The sequence below is a fragment of the Dipodomys ordii genome, unplaced genomic scaffold, assembly GCF_000151885.1.
Source record: "Dipodomys ordii isolate 6190 unplaced genomic scaffold, Dord_2.0 Scaffold41, whole genome shotgun sequence".
In the NCBI taxonomy this organism is placed as follows: Eukaryota; Metazoa; Chordata; class Mammalia; order Rodentia; family Heteromyidae; genus Dipodomys; species Dipodomys ordii.
Genome location: NW_012267257.1, coordinates 5,494,670 through 5,514,966, shown reverse-complemented (window position 1 = coordinate 5,514,966; position 20,297 = coordinate 5,494,670). Strand labels below are relative to the sequence as shown.

Below are 20,297 nucleotides of genomic sequence, written 5' to 3'. Positions count from 1 at the left end.
TGCATATAAATATATCCATTCCTTTGCCTGTACTTCTACTCCAAATATATTTCTCAAAGTCAAACTCTTTACAGCTAATGCTGAATAAAATGGTTATGCCTTCAGGCAGAAAGGAATGCTATTCTATAATTCTGAAAACTCTGATTTCATCTCCTTTCTATCCCCAGGACAGGTTTCCTCTTGCTAACTAACATTAAAAGGTAGAACAGTCAAATTCAGCCACATACTCCAAGTCATCAGAAGTTTTCCTAACTGAATAGCAGAAATGTCACCTTTAACTAAGTCACACACATCATGTTTCCTCAAGAATAATCTGGTTATGATTGTACAAGATCTCATGGGAAAGAAATGCATAATTTTTTTTCATCTTGTTGATGGTTTGCCTTAATATTCTGCTATAGCTAAGGTACAATCTGATTGATCCAGGAAAGAAAGGAAAGTGTTGATTTTTGTTTTTTTAATCAACTATTTATATGGTCTTCTAAATTTATACTCTACATAAAATCAAATATCTTAATATACCACATAATATTTGAAAAACTATATGAAAGCACTAAGACCTCAATAACTCAGCGGAAGGTGGCTCAGTGGTAGAGTGCTTGCCTTGCATGCATGAGGCCCTGGGTTTGATTCCTCAGCACCCCATAAACAAAAAGAAAAAAGCCAGAAGTGGAGCTGTGGCTCAAGAGGTAGAGCACTAGCCTTGAGCTGAAGAGCTGAGGGACAGCGCCCAGGCCCAGAGTTCAGGCCCCACGACTGGACCCCCCAAAAAAACCAAAAACCTTTGCAAGCTATTCATCAGACAAATGAATAATATGTAGAATAGATGAAGAGCTCACAAAACTAAATACCAGGAAGTAGAGGTATTACTTAAATTGGTAGAGCACTAGCCTTGAACCAAAGACCTCAAGGACAGCATCTAGGCCTGAGTTCAAACCCTGTAAGCAGCAAAAAAAAAAAAAAAAACACAAACAAAAAATTAAACACCAAAAAACAATTGTTTATAAATGGTCAATCAAACTGAACAAACAGTTTTGAAAAGTACAAATACTATTACGTGAAGAAATACACAATATCATTAATACTAAAAGAAATAAAAATCAAAAAGGCACCAATATTCCATCTCACCTTAATAAGAATGTCAAATATCAATTAAACAAATAATAGCAAATGCTGGTAAGAATGTAATGATACAAGTCAGTATTGCCACTATGGAAATCAGTATGATGACACCTCAAGAATCTGAAAATAACACTACCATATGATCCAACTCTTCTATTCTTGGGTACTATGTACTATGTAAATGTTTTCACACTATCTATAATAACTAAGATATAGAACCAAAGATATAGATGCCAAAGATCAAGTATCGGTTAAAGAAAATGTGGGGTATACGTTCAATCAAGTATTATTCCAACATAAAGAAGAAAATCATATCATTTCCAGGAAAAGAGATAGAACTGAGATAGTCATGTTATTCAAGGTAGGCGTAGTTCAGAAAGACAGATACTGCATATGTTCATTCATGTGCAGAATCTAGACATAAAAGTACTATAATATAATGGAAAAGGAAGTTTGAAAGTAAAATATGAAAAAGATATATCATTGATTATTAAACAAGATATAAAGTGTCGATATTAAAATCAAACATAGTAGGTATCACACATAATGAACATCATTTTATAGGGGAAGAGGTTGCAAAGGATACAGAAAAGCTATGTGTGAAACAATGGCATAGCTTCCAAACAGATGTCACAAAAACTGACAGAATTGAAAGGACAAAATAGACAAATTCAGAATTATAATGTAGCATTTTAATATTCCTCTCTCCAAAACTGTCAGACAAAGAAGTCAAATACTGTAAGTATGACTATAACAACACTATTAAATGAGTTAATTTTACCTAAATAACAGTATTAGAACATTCGAATTAATTAGTCAAACACATTTTGGGAGAAGAGGTTGAAACAAACCAGGCTGACCTAATGATTCTCCTATCTCAGCCTCCTGATGGCTGTGTTTACAGGCATTCCCTCCCATACCTCCCCTCAGGTGGGAGTCAATATTTAAGTTGGTGGGCAGAGAACAACCCCAAGGAAAAACAGGAGGTATTACCTGAAAAACAGCTAAAGAAGGAATGTGATGGCATTTGGCTCACTAGTAGAGTTGCCTGCCTAACATCCATAAAGCCATCTACGTTCATATCTTAGTACCACCCACAGAAGAAAGAAAAGAAATATCCCCTTGGCTAAGACATCTTTCTTTTTCTCTCTTTGTCCTTCCCATCTGCTAAGACCCATTTAGGTATCAGTTCCTGACAGAAACCTTAGCTAGCTTCCTAAACTATGACACATTCTTACCAGGAACTCTGTAATTTCCTTCATTGCATCACACTTTATTTTACACATCTTTATCACTGAACTAATTAGAATAAGCTATTTAAGGATGGCAACTGTTTTGTACACATGGTATACATGAGTACATTATAATTTATTCAGTAAAGCAAGAAATAAGATGATGAATAAATGAACCAGGTGTGGTAGAGCATGTCTATAATCTCCCACATGGGAGGTGAAGGCAGGAGGATTCTGAGTTCAAGACAAGTCTAAGCTATATAGCAAGTTTAAATCCAATCAACATAGTAAGACCTTGTCTAAAGAGGAAATAAAAACTATAGAGAAAATGCATCATAGAACAATAGTTCAAACATCTTCCATCATGACCTCATTAACTAGCTAGAACGTTGTCTGGGTAGAGGAAAAATCATCCAGGGGAGATGCATTTATTTTTTAATAGATCCAAGTTGATTGCAAGTTAGCTACAAGATTTAGATGGTCTTCCAGTACACACTGTCCATGTTTTCCAGCTTGTCCTATTCCTGAGGTATGGATACTAAACAAAACTAAAGTTAGCTTTAATTCTTCTCCTGTGTACATACATTTTTATTTCTTCTTTGTGACTTTCTTGAGGATGAATATGATTGTGTGACAAATTTTGGCAAACAGGTGACATTCCTCACTTAAGAATCAGATCAGTTAACTTACATCAAGACTTGCAGCACTAACAATCTTCCTGTTAAAATAATTGGCAATGGAAGTGGCTTGCTCATCCTACATCCAGGTGTGAGGTGCCAAGCAGCAGGCCTGGTGGTTTGTCCATTTTGACTATGTAAAGAGAACAATATAGATCTCTGCCAAGAGAAGCCACTAAAACCTGTTTAAACATCTTTGACATTGCAAATAAAAATCTCCAGGAAACAATGAACAACTTCCTGATCTGACTCTAGAGGATGTGGATAAAGAATTTTAAACACCATTCAAGCAAAAAGCAAACATTCCAATTAAACCCTCTCTCAAGTCTTATGATATTTTATTTTACAACAGAGTATCTGTAACATTGACATCCTTTGCATGGCTAAAGTTTGGACTATTTTCCTTTAGGAAAATATCCATAGCATAATTTGGTAAAAGATATTCATAGAACATATAAAACTATATCACACATGAATTATATATTTACCTTGAAAAAAATCTGTCATTTTCTATCCCCAATAAAAACATGAACAAAATTTTAAAAAATTATCCGGAGAACTGAATGAGATGTAGAGGAAAATAATTAATCTGATATTTTTTTTCTGGATGTTGAGTAAGATAGCTTGCCAATTTGGAAGTGCTCTATCTTGAATTTAATCATCTTAATTGCTTTTATTTTTCACACAAATGTTATGGTGTTTTTTGTTTTGAAATTAAAAACTAAAATGATAAAATAATTAATGAATGAATAAAGTCAACTGTCTTCCAACCAAGGAATGAAAACATTAATTTCTTAACTCTTAGGATCAATGAATTACATGGTATCTTTGAACCTGGAAATAGAATTCACTTAGCTCTGAGTTGTCTTCCTTGTGTCTGTGTCTTCGTGTACATAGATATTAATGAGGTTATTATATTTGTTTTCTTGTAGTTCAAAGAAAACATAAAAATGATACTTCGCTGAAACTTCACTGTTATACTTTCTGATGAAAAATGTGACAGAAGAAAAGTCTGGAAGAAAATTTTACTTCCTTAAAGATAAAGATATTTAAAAAAAAACTCTGTCATGGGAGAAAGCTCCTTTCTCAAAACACAGAGAAAGAAATTGATTTCATAAAGGTGATAATTAGATCTGAGCTCCTTTGATCTCTCACTTCTTAGAAAAACAGGTATTGCTATCTAACCCTGAGGTTCTGGATAATTTCACTATCTGCTGCTTCTCTTGACAGAAGCAAAACATCAATAAAGAATCCTACCATGGAAGAGATACTACACAGTAGTTTAGTGGAAAGAATGCATTTGTTTTACTGGTGGTATCTATTACCATGCAGATTCTTCTGGGCATAATTTCAGCATTAACTGGGACAGCCAAAAATGTTAGAAATAAGAAACTGGGTGATACAAGATAACTGAAGGGCGTGACACTCATGAAAAATGTGAAGACAAGTTGAGCTTTCTGAATAGCACTAGCATTTCTTAAAATTATATAATTAACTCATTCGCTGTTGGTACCTCAGATCATGGAATAACTTTTTTGTATCTGTTAAGCTTTGTAATCATTCATTTATTAATGATACCATATTTTCCAATTAGATGTCTTAGGAAGGTAAGTCTGTACTCTTAAGAAGGGATAAGGGAAGGAGAGATAAGTAGAGAGGGAGGAATGGAAGTAAAGAAGACAGGAAGAAGGGAGAAAGGAAGGGAGACACAGACACCAACATCAATAGACAGGCAGAAATGGAGAAGGTAAGGGAGGAGAGAGGGAGGGACAAAGGTTAAAGACAGAGAGCAAGGGGAAGAAGAGAAAAGAGAGAAGGGGAGAAGAAGCGGGGAGGGGATGAGGTGGAAGAGACAGGAGAAGAGGGAGGCTGGGAAAAGGATTGGTTCCTTTTTGTTAAATTATCATTCTGACTACCTCAAGGTTAAAATAAATTGTTTCTTCTTCCTTAAGAAGCTTGTAGTGTAAATGGATATTTCATAAACTTGTGTGTTTTATCACCAAGTACTGTTTCATTTCATACTCTGAAGAAGTCATTTTCCAATTAAAAAAACTTTTAATATTATTTTTTTAATTTTAATTTTTTGTGAACATACTGTAAAGAGGGGTTACAATTACATGGGCAAGATAATGAGTATATTTCTTATCAAGCATTGCAGCCTCCTCCTTTGTTTATCCTTCACATCCCTTCCCAGCTTCCCCCTACACCCCCACCCAATCCCCCCCCCACCAAAGTTGTAAAGTTCGTTTTTGACATGACAACTTGTACTTCTCATAGTTGCATCGGGTCCACCTGTATCCTTAAACGACTTGTTTTTCCCCTTCTCCTCCACAAATTATACCGACATCAAATATAGTGAAAGCAGGGGTTATATTGTGGGGGAGGGACGTACAAAGCTACAAAGAAATAATCTTATAAATGAGTTAGAAACAAATGCATGAAAGAAAAAAACATTTAAATACAAAGTTAAGGGTTCATTTTCCTAACATCACATTATCTGACCTTTCCTGCTTGACTCATACATATACTAGATATTGCAAATAAGGGAAACCATGGGACCTATGTTTCTTTGGGCTTAGCTTACTTCACTTAATATAATTTTTTCCAAGCCTTTCCATTTCCTAACAAATGGGGAAATGTCATTCTTTCTGATGGAGGCATAGAATTCCATTGTGTATATATACCACATTTTCTTGATCCATTCATCTACTGAGGGGCATCTGGGTTGGTTCCATATCTTAGCTATGGTAAATAATGCTGCAATAAACATAGTTGTGCTGGTAGCTTTAGTGTGGTCTTGTTTGTAGACATTTGGGTAAATGCCCAAAAGTGGGATTGCTGGGTCATAGGGGCGGTCTATTTAATATTATTTTAAGTAAAGTTTATTTTTCCAAATAAACTTAGCAAACCTCTCATTTTAGTAGAACATGGTTTGTAACAGCACTTTCATTTCTACTAACTCATTTGAGGGTGGCAATCTTCTAGCCTCAACACACTTCTCCCCAACTCCAGCATAGCTAACACATCATGAATTGAGTGTGATGGTTGGGTTGAGCTGTCAACTGCCCATCTTTTGTGACATCTTAAGTTACTGGATCAGCATGTGGGCGTCCGTGCCCTTAGCATGCACTGTATCAAATGATTCCCCTTTTTGGCTTTAGGCTATTTTTTTTCAGATCGTGTCTCATGCTATGTGCCCAGTGTAGGCATAGAACCTCCAACTTATGCCTTCTACATAAATATTTATGCAATTATATATCACTATGCTCCATTATTTGTTGAAATGAAGTCTTACTAAAGAAGAAGAGCACGTGCCAGCATTCCAGCCATATGATTTACTAAATACTACTAATGGCAATAGTACAATGTAAACAAAAAAATAAGTGTTTATCATCTTATTTTTATTTGGTATAGCTAGTAGAAAATTGCATATGCAGTATTTAAGTCATTCTAAATAAAACTATGTTGTTTCAAAATTCAAACAAATATCATGTTGTAGCATGCAACAGAGGCTGTCAATTCATCTTTTACTTTCAACCCCTTGGAGAGTTTTGACACATCGAAAGTAATAATTCAACTAAAGGAGAAGAAGAATGGATGATTTGGCTGACAAAGCTTCCCAGAATACTAACAATGCTGAAATTCTAAACTGTCTTTGACATTTAGGCAAATGCAGGTGACTTGAAAATAGGGAAGGAAGTCATCAAAACTGAAATATATTTTTATCGGTTGCTAGTGTCCCCTGACTCCTCTGTCAGCCCCTCCAAAGTTCCCATCTCCAGATGGAAGGTCCTTGTCATACAGATGCATATTCTTTCACTAAGGCTATGGCACTCACATTCCTGCCTGTATAAAGAACAGCCCTCAGCTGCCTGTCAACTACAACCTGCCAAAACTCTAGTAATGGCTCAATGTGTATTTCAGATTTCATAAGATGCTCTTGAAGCTGAGAAACTATGAAACATGAATGAATCAGGACTCTACAGTGAAAGTTTAGATATTATTGTCACAATCCCCTCAAAAATGTCTGAAAACAGAAAGCTACACATAGAACTTCATCAACAATTTCCCAATACATACATGACTTTAAATCTAAACATGCCCTGAAATTTAAAAAAATCATGTGAGCCTAAAATACCACTAATCTAAAACTTGGTTAATAACTTATTCCAAATACATTTTATTAGCCTCCAATGAAAAGTTTTTATTACACATTCATTATACTTCTATAATAATGTATGCAGAGTTGAAGGTAGAAAAGTAATTGTCTATTGGACAGAATATTCTGTAAGCTACATTCTAAATTGCTGACAGAAAATTTTATTGTGCATTATTATTGAAAACTGTTCATTCAAATACCAATAATTCATGGTCAGTCAATTAGAAAAGGTTTCACTAAACATTTCTCTTTCTCTCCAGTTTTATTCACAAGAATATTTTGACAGTATGGAAAACTACTGCCCATATGAAAATACTTTCACTCCACTAAGCTGAAACCCCAGACATTATTGTTATATACCATTAGGAAAGTTATCGGTCCTGAATTCTAAATTGCCAACCACAATTTTAATTCTACTTTTTTCTTTCAGGTATGTTCCAAAGTATTAAAGAAGGTAGATATTTAACTTTTTCATAGACACTATCAAATAAGTGATGAATTGATTGGACAAACTAACTACATCCTAGACTAAAATGCTTCAATTTTTTTAACTTCAGCGTTTGCAAAGCAGCTTCAGATAAATTCCCTTTTATTATTAAGACAACAACATAATTCAAATAGAAATAATTATTTGTGTTTTGATCTGAAGAGTATCTTTAAGAAACTTGTACAAATTTTTCCATGATTCCTGGATCTTCAATGTCTTTCATTTTAAGATGTAACAAGAAGATTTTATGTTAGAATATAATATAATAAAAAAAGTCCCAAATGGCAGACTAAACTCAAAATAGCCATGAGAATTATATAACTAACCAAACATATTTCCTTTTCGCATGAAGACATGACTCCTCCAATGCAAAATTTAAAGTGCATACATCAGCAAGAAAAAAGAATCAAAGTAGGTCTTTCTCAGCCACCATTCAGTTCAAGTGAAGGGCTCTAATTTTATTCATCCTCCAACTTTCATTATATAGTTATAATAACTCTTAAAACTGATTTTCTGTGTTAAACTTTTATATATTTCAAGTATTATGCTTAATTAATTAGGAAAGCAACTATTTTAACTGAAATAATGCAGACATAATTTAAAGTATTTTAAATTAACAAAACTTACTTTGACACATCAAAAAGAATAAAAGACTAATTTTTTTTTGGGGGGGGGTCCGGTCGTGGGGCCTGAACTCTGGGTCTGGCCACTTTCCCTCAGCTCTTCAGCTCAAGTCTAGCACTCTACGACTTGAGCCACAGCGCCACTTCCGGCTTTTTTCTTTTTGCTTATGTGGTGCTGAGGATTTGAACCCAGGGCCTCAGGCATGCAAGGTAAGCACTCTACCACTGAGCAACCTTCCCAGCCCTAAAAGACTAATTTTTTAGAAGCTGTCAATGAAATTCATTTTGCTTTTAGGATTAGATAAAAGTACTTTTTAAAAGAAACTTTAAAGTGAAGGTAACATTTTTTCTATGTTAAATTTAATTTCTCCTCACCATTTTTAAAACCAAATATTCCTGGGTGTAACTGTACAATATTTTCATGTAAGTCATGTGTCATAAAATTCTATTTTGTTTTAGACAACCAAAAGTTGCTCTAATTATGTGGACAATTACAAATACCATATGTTTATCATAATATACTCTAGCTGTTAAGAGAAATTTAAAATACGAACAAGAAGTACATCGCAAAATGTGTTTCCAACATTAATGAAGAAAAAGCACTCCCAGTATTTATTATCACGCAGATAAAATAGCAGTCATCATAGTGTATGCTATGTCTGCATAAACAATAGATAAACTAAGACATTTACCTGGAAACATTGGGGGGAAATGTAAGACTAGATGCATTTTCTCCTAAACTGGCCTGAATCATGAGCTGCTTCAATTGTCCACTTTCTATAGCTGGGGCAGAAATAATGTAGAGTAACATTTATAATGCTTTCAATTTTTGAATGGACTCAACGTACAATGAAAGGTCAGCAGTTAAGCTTCCTTTTTTGAGATTGTCACACACCATTTTAGAGGAAGCATACATAATAAAAAGACACTTCCATAACCATGACAAGTAGTTAAGTATTTTTATGTTCCATTATTTTTTGAATAGTATGCTAAAAGCTGAAGCTGTAGCAAAAGGGATTATAGTCTCTTTCTGAGTTTGAAATATACTAAAGAAAGCATAATTTAAGAGAAGTTACCAACTGATGAATGGTACAAAGCAAAATTATGCCAGATTAAAGACAGAACTTCCTTAGAGAGATTAGTTAATTTCATTTTAAGGAAGTGATGTCAAAAATGGGATTAACCATTTGGGGTTGGTGAATAGAACAATGTTCAAAGAAAAATAAATAACTGGTATGCAAGTGGTTACGAACATATTAACTGAAATGTGATAGATTCAAGGGAGAACTCAAATAGTGTAATTCCCTAGAAAGGAAAAGTAGAAATTCAACAAAATAAACACTAGAAAGTAGGTACTTGAAAAAGGTGGGGTGGGGCCAAGAGGAAAAGGATAGACAAATGAAGAGGAGAGAGAGAGAGAGAGAGTGCAGTAAAAAAAATTCAATGAATGGGAAGGGATGGGAAGGGGAAACAAAGGAGGAGGCTACAATGCTTGATACGAAATTTACTCATTATCTTGCCCATGTAATTGTAACCCCTCTGTACAGTATTTTCACAATAAAAAAATTTAAAAAATTCAATGAATACCTAGAGAAATGAGCTCCAAGACATGGATACAGAGGTTTTACTTTGTTGTTGTTGTTTTTAATATAGTATGTGATTTTTTTGCTTCTTTTGCATGTTCTCCCCTCTATGATATATCCCTTGTTGTTGCTATATTTGATTTTGGTACTCAGGTATTGTATATATGTTTATTTGAGTTAGGGAAGGAAAGAGGAACAACAGAATGGTGAGACAAAGGACAAAGGGGGAAGCAATACAACAGCAATATTCACAAGACAATATGCTGGAAATTATCTGTACAACTTGGGGGGGATTAGAGGAAGGCAAAATTGGAGAAAGAGGGAATAGATAACAAGTTTGACAAGAAATGTACTTATGTAACTGTAACCCCTGTGTATATCACCTTGACAATAAAAAAAATCAATGAATATACTACAAATTTAAGAAAAGTAAGGTAAGGGGCTGGGTCAGGAGGTGTGAGTGAGAATTTGAAAGGGGTGACACTGATCAAGATACATTGTATTCATGAACTGCTTTGTTAAATGGCAACTGCTTTGTACAACTACATGAAGATAATAATAAAATATATTTAAAAGACTTATTTGAGGATCTAAAGAGATTTCTCATAGTTGAAGAATAAAGAGCATATTTTCCCAGGCTGAAGGAGTTTCTCCATAATCAGATTTCAAATGGTCTTATATATGCTTACTCTTATGGTAACAAAGTATTACAGAAATATCTTCAGCAGATAGATAGTATTAAACTTATAAATGTCACTTTTGAGTCTCTAGCATGAATTTTAGAATGTTGTTAAGAGTCTTACTTTACAAACCAGCTGAGAGGCATCTAAAGTTGGCTTGTATGGGGTTGGTGCTATTTAAAGAATAGAGAAAAGATCCAAACCATATTTAAGAAGAAGGATTAGTGGAACTTGGATATTTTCAGCTGTGGCGATTGAAGGATGAATCTAGGTCTACAATATTTTCTTCAATTTTTCAATTCATTTGACTAACAGGAAACAAGATGGAAAGAGAGACTTGAAGAAAAAAACATGAGTATCATGAGCATGAAGGCACAAAATATATTTATATAGGTAGAATTCATTCATGGAACAGAGTGCATCCTTAGCAAATCTTGATATAAATTTGATTATTATCTATATCTAGTCAAGGAGACCTTGAAAAATATACAAAATATAAACATGGTTTGGACTAAGGGTACTAAATATTGCAATCTCAAAAATAAGAGGCCAGAGCATTTCAAATTTCCATATTCATCTAATTTCAATATCCATCTGACTGGATAGAACCTTAAAATTTAAATCCCCTACCTAAAGTGAATTGTTGACACACTATTAAGTTCATTATTAGCACAAATTCTAGTTCATGCCTCCAAACTCAGTTAAGAGATACAAAATTATTTGCTCTTCTAGGCTAACTTTACCTCATATCCAGCTGGGATTTCCATTTCAAAAGCAATGTTATTATACAAACTTGCTGTAAGGCTTTGATTTAAAAAGTATTAAATAAGGTCTCTAACACACATATGTGTACACTCACATGTACCTTGTTAATATCCTTGCAAAACTCTTAACATTTTCTGTCCAAAAAAAAAAAAAGGACTCATCAAATCACTTTAGGATGTCTGTGAAAAATACAAACTCAAAAATTGTATGTAATACTGAAAAGAATTCTCTAAGAATAAAAATGATTTTTGGGTTTTTTTTGGGGGGGAATTGGTTGTGGGCCCTGCACTCTGGCCCAGGGCATTGTACCTCAGCTTTTCAGCTCAAAGCTAGCACTTTACCACTTGAGCCACAGTGCCACTTCTGGCTTTTTCTGCTTATGTGGTGCTGAGGAATCTAACCCAGGGCCTCATGCATGCAAGGCAAGCACTCCACCACTAAGCCACCTTCCCAACACCATGAAAATGATTCTTTACAGAAATAATTTAAAGCTCTTTCTCTAACCTCATAACAAAGCATGCAGAAAAACAATTATATGCAAGTGAATACCTATTATGATTTAATTAAAAAAATAAACCAGAAGGTGACTTAATATGATTCCAAAGGAGTAAAAATTATTCATTTTTTAAAAAATGACACTTTGTACTATTTTAGACTATAGGACTCTGAAGTAATATAGCCAATAGAGGACATGTAGTAGTCTTTAACTGAAACAGTATGTGCAGAAAATGTTGGGTCACACTAGATAACGTGAGATACACTAACCTGAGTACGACATTGTCATAACAATATTTTTAACAAATATTATAGATATACACCAGTTTAAAATATTTCAAAGAATGTCCACATATCTTGTTTCATTTGAACTTCAAAATTGTGCTACTGCTTGTCACTGGTGGCTCTGCCTGTAATCCTATTTACTCAAGATGTTGAGATCTGAAGACATTGGTTCAAAGTCAGCCTGGGCAGGAAAATCTGGGATTATCTCAAATAAACTATTCAGAAAGAGCCAGAGGTGGCACTATGGCTCAAATGGTAGAGCAAAGCCTGTGCTACTATTAGCAGGCATAAAAAAAATTCATTCTACAATACTCTCTCTGGAGTACATGGAAAATAAAGGTAAAGTTATCAGCTATATCCATTTATACAAATTTGTAACATAGGGGCTGGGGAGGTGGCTCAGTGATAGAGCACTTGCCTTGCATGACTGAGGCCCTGGGTTTGATTCCTCAGCACCACATAAGCAAAAAGAAAAAAAGCCGGAAGTGGCGCTGTGGCTCAAGTGGTAGAGCCTTGAGCTGAAGAGCTGAGGGACAGCACCCAGGTCCAGAGTTCAGGCCCCACGACTGGACCCAAAAAACAAAAACAAAAAAACAAAAAAAAAACAAATTTGTAATATAGAATCCAGTGCACACCCAGGGCAAAAAAAGAAATCCAAATTTCTAGTAAATTTGATATTTACTTGTAAAACACTACAAAATAGGTGTCTTAGAAACAGTTACCTTACTGTATTTACTTGCATACATAGTTCAAAGACAAGCATGCTTGGAAACTCTAAACATTCTTTCAGCTATCCTGCCTGAAAGAACCATATCCAAAACAGTCTAGCAAGTGATAAATTAAAGCTTCTTCCTCATTGGTAATATTAGTTCTAAGTTCTAAGCAGTCTCCATCTCACTGGATAGAACCTTAAAATTGAAATCCCTTTCCTAAAATGATTCATTGATACACTATTAAGTACATACTAACACAAAATCCATTCTATGTTTCCAAACTCACTTCAGAGACGCCCAATTATTTGCTCTTCTAGGCTGCTTTTACCTCATATCCTATTACAATGCAATCCGCTGCCTGGCTCATTTGTTCATTGTGATAGTGCCGATTTCAGCCTCAGGACTAAACACAAATATCTCTGAAGGCCTCTACTTGTGCAAAACAAACTGCCATTCACTACTTCCTTCATTGAACTACTTACTATACTATATATTTGTTCACTTATCTGCTTTGCCTACAAAACTATCATCTTCTTTTTTTTACATTATGTAGCGCCTCCATTAGTAGGTACCACATAATAAATGCATGGGAGGAAACAATGATTACTTCCTTGTAAGTAATTTAGTGAATTTAGCACATAGAAGACTGCCATGTATCTACTAGATGGGCAGACTATGAATTTCCATTTTATTCTACTCCTATACTAGGAAATACCGGGGAAAAATTGACAGTAACTCTTGACATATATGTGCATGTACAGCAAAAAGAAGGGAAATGCATATAGTTAAGCAGTCTCAACAAATGTATGCAAAGCCAATATAATATTTTATTGCTAAAAAGTATTATTACAGTCTATGCAACAATATTTTCTAGAAATGAGTTTGAATCTGTAGATACCTAAGACAAAATACTAAAAAAAAGGGGGGGAGGGAGAGAAAGGCTTTTCAAGAGGCACGATAAAACTAGAAAACAAACAAACAGTAAGACTTGTTGGTGCAAATATGAAGTGACAGTGTTGAGTCTGAAAGCGGTGGGTTGGAGTGCCTCAGATGCACTACAAAGAAATGCAGACTTGATGGGGAGTTTTTATAAATTCTATAGGGAGCTTTTATAAATTTAAGTCCAGGGCAGGCTTAGGACACTGCTAATTGCTTATGGCAAGTCTCTGAAGTTTATGGGTTTTGTAAAAGATGAAAATAATTAGAATATACATTGCATAATTATAAATAGACAATTCATATGGTTAATTTCAAAACCAATTTTAATGGTAAAAATTAAGCAAAGGCAGCTCCCTATGGACTGAATTTCCTTTTTAATGCTCGGTTGCTAAATATAATTTGTGGATTATGCCAATCATTCAACCAACATAAAATCCTAATATTAATTGCCAGAAAAATATTGCTATGCTCACAATATGTATTTATTTGAAACTGCTTTTAACTTATAAGTACAAAATCACAACTCCTCTTTCCAATCTCAAAATGTACTTAATTAATTGTTATATGCATAAAATCTACAGAAGGGAGGTTAAAAAGAAATAAAAACTAAAAAATAAAATATATTTATGCCTTAGGAAGCAATAACTATTATAAGATTATGTGCTTCGTCATACTTTTACATTACACATGGAAATTTTAAATTTATCTATGACATCGATTCTTATCAATAGTTATAATGTGGCATTTCTCATTTTATTTAGTTTTATTTTACTTAATTTTTATTTATATTGCCCAAGCTGACCTGGAAATTACAATCCTCTAGCCTTAAATTCTCAAGTAGCAGGGATTATAGGCATGCACCAAAATACCAGGCACAAGGTGTCATTTTTCTTTTCAATTAACCTTTTCTAAATCGCTGAAAATGTCAAGGGTCATCTCTCTGACAAAATGACTGAGGTTAGCAGCCGGGGCACTTGAGCTTCCAGGAACTCTTCAGTTTTGCAAACAGAAAAATTCCTAAGTACTCAAAGCTTAATCTAGACTTTATCTCTTCAGTGGCCTGTGACGGTCACAAATTGTTAATAATATTCCATTTGATTTCTAGGGATTTTTTTTCACTCCATATGTCTCTTTTAGGAAGAATCTGGCCAGAATCATGTCTTTCTTGAAATACAGCAAAAATAACAGCAACGCTAAATTAAAACAACTTTTTTTCTAAAACCAAAACATGAGTAAAAAAGACTTACCTCAATTTTCAGGAAAAGGAATTTGCTGTCCTGATTTATCTAAATTACATCAAACTTTTTCACTTTCACTTGTAATAGGTACATAAAGTTGCAGTCTAGTGTCAGTGAGCTCTATTTTTACATCCTAAAGCTATTGATCTTATAATTGGCTCCTGCAAACAACTTCTCTCCTGACATCTCAAAACCATGGTATTTCCTAAGCCCAGGATTGAGCCATTCCATGTTACCTTCTATTGGAGCCCTTACATTTAATGTCAATAATTCTGTACCTGTTAAGTGTTAAACTTATTTTATTTTCATTCATAACCTTTCTTTAGTTTATTTGGCTTCAGAGATTCTTGTTGTTTTTCAGTTGAACTAATTCAGGCCAGAAAAAAAAATGTACCATCCACAATGGAAGCAGTTTCTTATGGAAGGCGGCCGCTTTCCTCAGGGATGATTCATTTGGAACAGTGGCAGCTTCCAGACTTCACACATTACTTCCTCAAATTTGCTGAATTTAGCATTAGCCAGCTTGGTACTAAAACACTCAGAACTCAAAGACATGTGGGTGAACTTACATCTTCCTCTGCAGTCTTATTCCAAAAGCTCATAGAGCTACTTCTTCTGATTAATTTGTTGTATTTCTACTTGCAAACACATCCTGGTGGCATTTTAAAAAGCAGGTAGAGATGTGCCAGGTTGGGAACCATTCAAGTTTCATTGTGATTATGGTTTGAATCATGTAGGTGGAATAATGAATCTGTATTAAATTCTGTATTACGAATCTTTTTCTTCTTTAGCAGTATCACTATCAGGCATTAAATATCCATGACAGAAGCTGATATTAGATGGGCATATCATATGATCAGAAAACATTCCTCACCTAAATGAATTTATGGATCATTTATACCAAGGTCATTTATTTATAAGAAAGATCTTGCCAACTCACAGTTCTGTCCTGAATGTGTTTAGTTACCAAATGTCTGTAAGTGCATATTAGATTGCATTTTACAACAATGATGCCAGACAGCTGATGCTCCTGGATTACATCATGGCATTTTTACAAGCTCGACATGTTGCACAAATCTAAGTGCCTATGACCACTGCCAGGAACAGAGGACATTGGTGTTAAAGAGTGTCCTCTTCTCTGACCACATGCTTCATCTGATAGGATGCCATCTGTTCATCCTGCTGCCATTCTCTAGGGTAACTAGGTTAAAACAGAAAGGCATTAAAAATAGTCACACTGCCTACTGTATTTTTAATTGATCGAGTCATTTTATCAGTGACCTTTCTCTCATAGGCTATTCGTTAAAATATTTTTGAAGTTTTGTTTCAAGATGGATCTGATCGCTTCTGTTAAGTTGTATGAACCACAGCTACAGTCACAAAAAGTTGTCTATATTTTAATACTTTTTAATATAAAAAGTGATGGGACATCAAGATGTTAATAAGGGTATAGATTACAGTGAGGGTTTTTTTTTTTGCAGGTGAAGATTATTAACTCTGGAGTTAGCCTTTTAGAAGCCCAGCCCACCTCTCATTATTTCTGAATCTGGACAAGGACCATACTATGCTTAAACAGCCTTAGCAGTAAATGATAACAACTGTATCTAACTCATGAAGTTGTTAGGGAGATTCAGTGAACTAATCCATGTAAAGAATCATCAGTCATAATGTTTGACATATAATAAATTCTCAATAAATATCAGACTTATCTGTAACCATTTTGGTTTTAAATTGATCTCAAATTAGGGCACATCACTTCTGAAAATTGAACATATGTACCATTTTAGATAGTGTGTTCTAAAGAGAGAAAAAATACAAATGGGTCCAATTTCTCAAATGTACTTCATTTGATTTTAAATATATTCCATACCCATATTTTAAGAGTGATCCATTTTATGCCTTTTTGCCAGTGTATTATGCAGTGTTTTATTATTGCATGTCATTTCCTGAAATCCTGTGAACCAAATTGTCATTGACAAGCACACAAAAACACTGATACAGCCATACAGAAACCAAACAAAACTTCCATTTTGACTTATTTAAAAGCATAATTCATACTGAAAATGCTAACAAGCATTTTTGTAAAGTGAAAAGTAACAAAGCGCAGTCAGTGTACTGCTTTCACTAGGGCTAGTTTTGAAACTCTATGGGCCTCTTTTACTCCCATTTTTATGACAACAATAAAATTCAGGTTGTATTTCATACAAAAAGGCAAATACAAAAAGAAAACAAAGTCAGAAAGGTTGGCTTGCAGATTGTGGATGAGGGACATAAACTCATTTGCTATTGATGACAGTGCATTTCACTTAGTCCTTGGGAATCTCCAGTTGGCATTTTTGCCAGTTCCACCTACTGCCTTTGAGCAGCAGATGCCCTCATCAGCAACATTAGGGCATGTCTGGCCAGATTCACTCCATTTAGTCCGTGTACTATTTGTTTTCTGTGTAGCAACTTCCCTCCTGTGTATTCTGCTTTCCAATTTTATGAAATGAACTAGTTGGGGTGAATTATAATAAATTACTGTGAGTAAGGCCATGAGCAAAATTAGTATGCTAAAATCTAAGTGTTTATATGTCTATATGTCTTAGACATATGCAAACAACTTTTTGTCCTTCAAATAGAAATTCAATGAAGTTTCAAATATTACAGGAAACAAATATCACACTATTTTTTATTTTTTAATTATGTTTAAGTAATTCATGCTATCTTTTTGAAGCTAATTATACACTAGACTATCAAGCACACCCTACATCTTTGCTAAATATGGTACTTCATATAGCTGTACCAATAAAAAAAATCCCCAAAGTACAAGGATTGCATTGAGTGGGATAATTATTTGTTAATTAAATTCAATTTGTTCTAAATACACTAAATTGGCATCATAGCATTATTTCATATCCACTGTTTTTAAGTTGAGTTTTAAAAAATCTGTATTTTATTATCCTTCAGAGAAACAAATAAAATTACTTATGCACCAGAAAGAGTGCTGAAAAACCTTTTTCTCTCCTCAAATTTCACATAACTTATTACAATAGAAGCATATCCAATAGTCATATCCAAACAAACATAATGAAAATCTCATAATACTGTGGCTTTATAAAAGAAAAAGTGTAACTTACCTCCTCCCACTGATGTATGTATCTAATTAATCTTGAAAGTCGTAATAAACGCAACAGACTGAGAATTTTTGTAAATCTCACAATGCGAAGGGCTCTGGCTGTCTTGTAAACTTCCGAATCCATTCCTTTTTCTACAATAAGAAAGATATAATCCACTGGAATTGATGAGATGAAGTCCACCACAAACCAGCTTTTTAAATAATTCATCTTGATCACTTTAGGGTCCAGGATGATTTCAGAACTGTCTTCATTGACAGTTCCAGTCCTAAAATTCATAATGAGGTCCAATAGGAAAACGGTATCTGATGCCACATTAAAAATAATCCATGGTGTGGTTGTTTGCTCTGTAAAGAATGTGATCCCAACTGGTATGATGACGAGATTTCCAACCATCATTATAAGCATTATTAAATCCCAATAAAACCTACAAGAAATTAAAAAAAAATCATATTTCAACATGTGGAAGATAATCATCCAGTTCTCCTCTCATAAAGATAATACTGGTTTATGGTTAAATATATAAGAATAAGAATAGAGAATGTTTTAAATATAAATTTAATATACATAAATTTAAATACAAATTTTTCCAATGACTGATCATTTATATCTAAGTGAAACCAGTATATTTCTACACCAATGCACTATTTATATAATATATTATAGTAAAATTCAAGAATTGCCATGCCTACATTTATACAATAGAAAAGTAAAAGAATTTCCCTAGTATAATTAAACAAAATATGGAGAGAAACAAGGGAAAAATACAAGATGAACCTTTAAAAACTGCCTCTGGTAAAACTCTTTTGAAGTATTTTGGAATATTCCATGTATCAATTTCCCAACTATGTGTAAGAATAAAAATGGGTGAGCAACATTTGGGTAAAGTATACATTAGCATGAACTTAAAATTGTCATTATTTTTTTTGGGGGGGTCTGGTCATGGGGCCTGAACTTTGGGCCTGGGTGCTGTCCCTCAGCTCTTCAGCTCAAGGCTAGCACTCTACCACTTGAGCCACAGTGCCACTTTCAGCTTTTTTTTCTTTTTGCTTATATGATGCTGAGGAATCGAACCCAGGGCCTCAGGCATGGAAGGCAAGTACTCTACCACTGAGCCACCTTCCCAGCCCCCTGTCATTATCTTTAGTTATGACTGACTCCTAGGACAAAAACGTCATACCTGACAAAAATAACATGTTCTTTTTCCGCTAGCCTCTAGCCTGACGATTATATAAATGTGTTTCCCTGTGGAAATTTTACCTCTACTTCTGTTAAGACTTATCTATACATTTACAGAACAGTACACAAATATGTCAGTCATTTATCATGCACTGGCAAAGTAAATGAAAGCTTTCTTTTTTAATCTCTTAATGGAAATACAAATTGTGTCATCTAATACACTAAGGACAGAAGAGAGAGACGTAGAGCAGATGCGATACTGTAATAGCTACTTCACAAAGAAATGACATCACTGAACTCTAAAATGAAATCATGTGTTCCCTGAGGATTTTTCACTTCTGGATATTCTTATCTGTCTCTCCTGTGAGCTTCTTTCTCTGCCTCCCCTTGAAAGGGGAACCTGGTGTCACACCCAGACCTTTTCTCATTATTCTTCATGTGTTCCTTGGGCAAAAATACTATGTATTCATCCCTATCATTAATGATTAATTTGTACCTGATGACTCTAAAACCTTGATCTCTAGTCCACTTTTGTTTTTAAGCCTTCAGATCCTGATACTATTCAAGCTATTGAATCTATTCTCTTGAATATCTCACACTCGCCTAAAGCAGCATGCCTAAGCTCAAACTCCTAATATCCCCTCCCAAATTTACACCCCACATACTCTCTATCTTAGGGATGGTGCAAGTCTATATGTAATTGCAGGCAGGCTTCACCCTTGGTGTGATTCACTCTATGAATATGAGGTAAATTTTAGTACATGTACATGAGTACATGTACTCATAACACATGCATGAGTAATGTCGCTGTCCCCAAACTTCTCTGTAGTCCCTGCCTACTCATTTCTCTCTTTCCTCAATCTTTAGTTTTGTACAACAAATAAAGAAGCAACATTTCTGCTTGTTTCCTATTTTTACTTTTGATTTGGTTGCTATTTTTCTTTTTTCCTTATTATTACAGATTTTCAGTTGCTTAAAGTTCAAACTTGTATCTTGTATTTGTC

The 20,297-nt window shown here is 34.3% G+C and overlaps 1 protein-coding gene across 1 annotated transcript in view; it reads right to left on the bottom strand.

The window, feature by feature from the left end:
• Positions 1–20,297, bottom strand: part of Hcn1 (hyperpolarization activated cyclic nucleotide gated potassium channel 1) — a 285,400-nt gene that overhangs the window by 218,745 nt on the left and 46,358 nt on the right. The window contains exon 2 of the mRNA XM_013018567.1: positions 18,118–18,541. Within this exon, the coding sequence (XP_012874021.1) occupies positions 18,118–18,541 (424 nt within the window). The remainder of the gene's footprint in view (positions 1–18,117; positions 18,542–20,297) is intronic.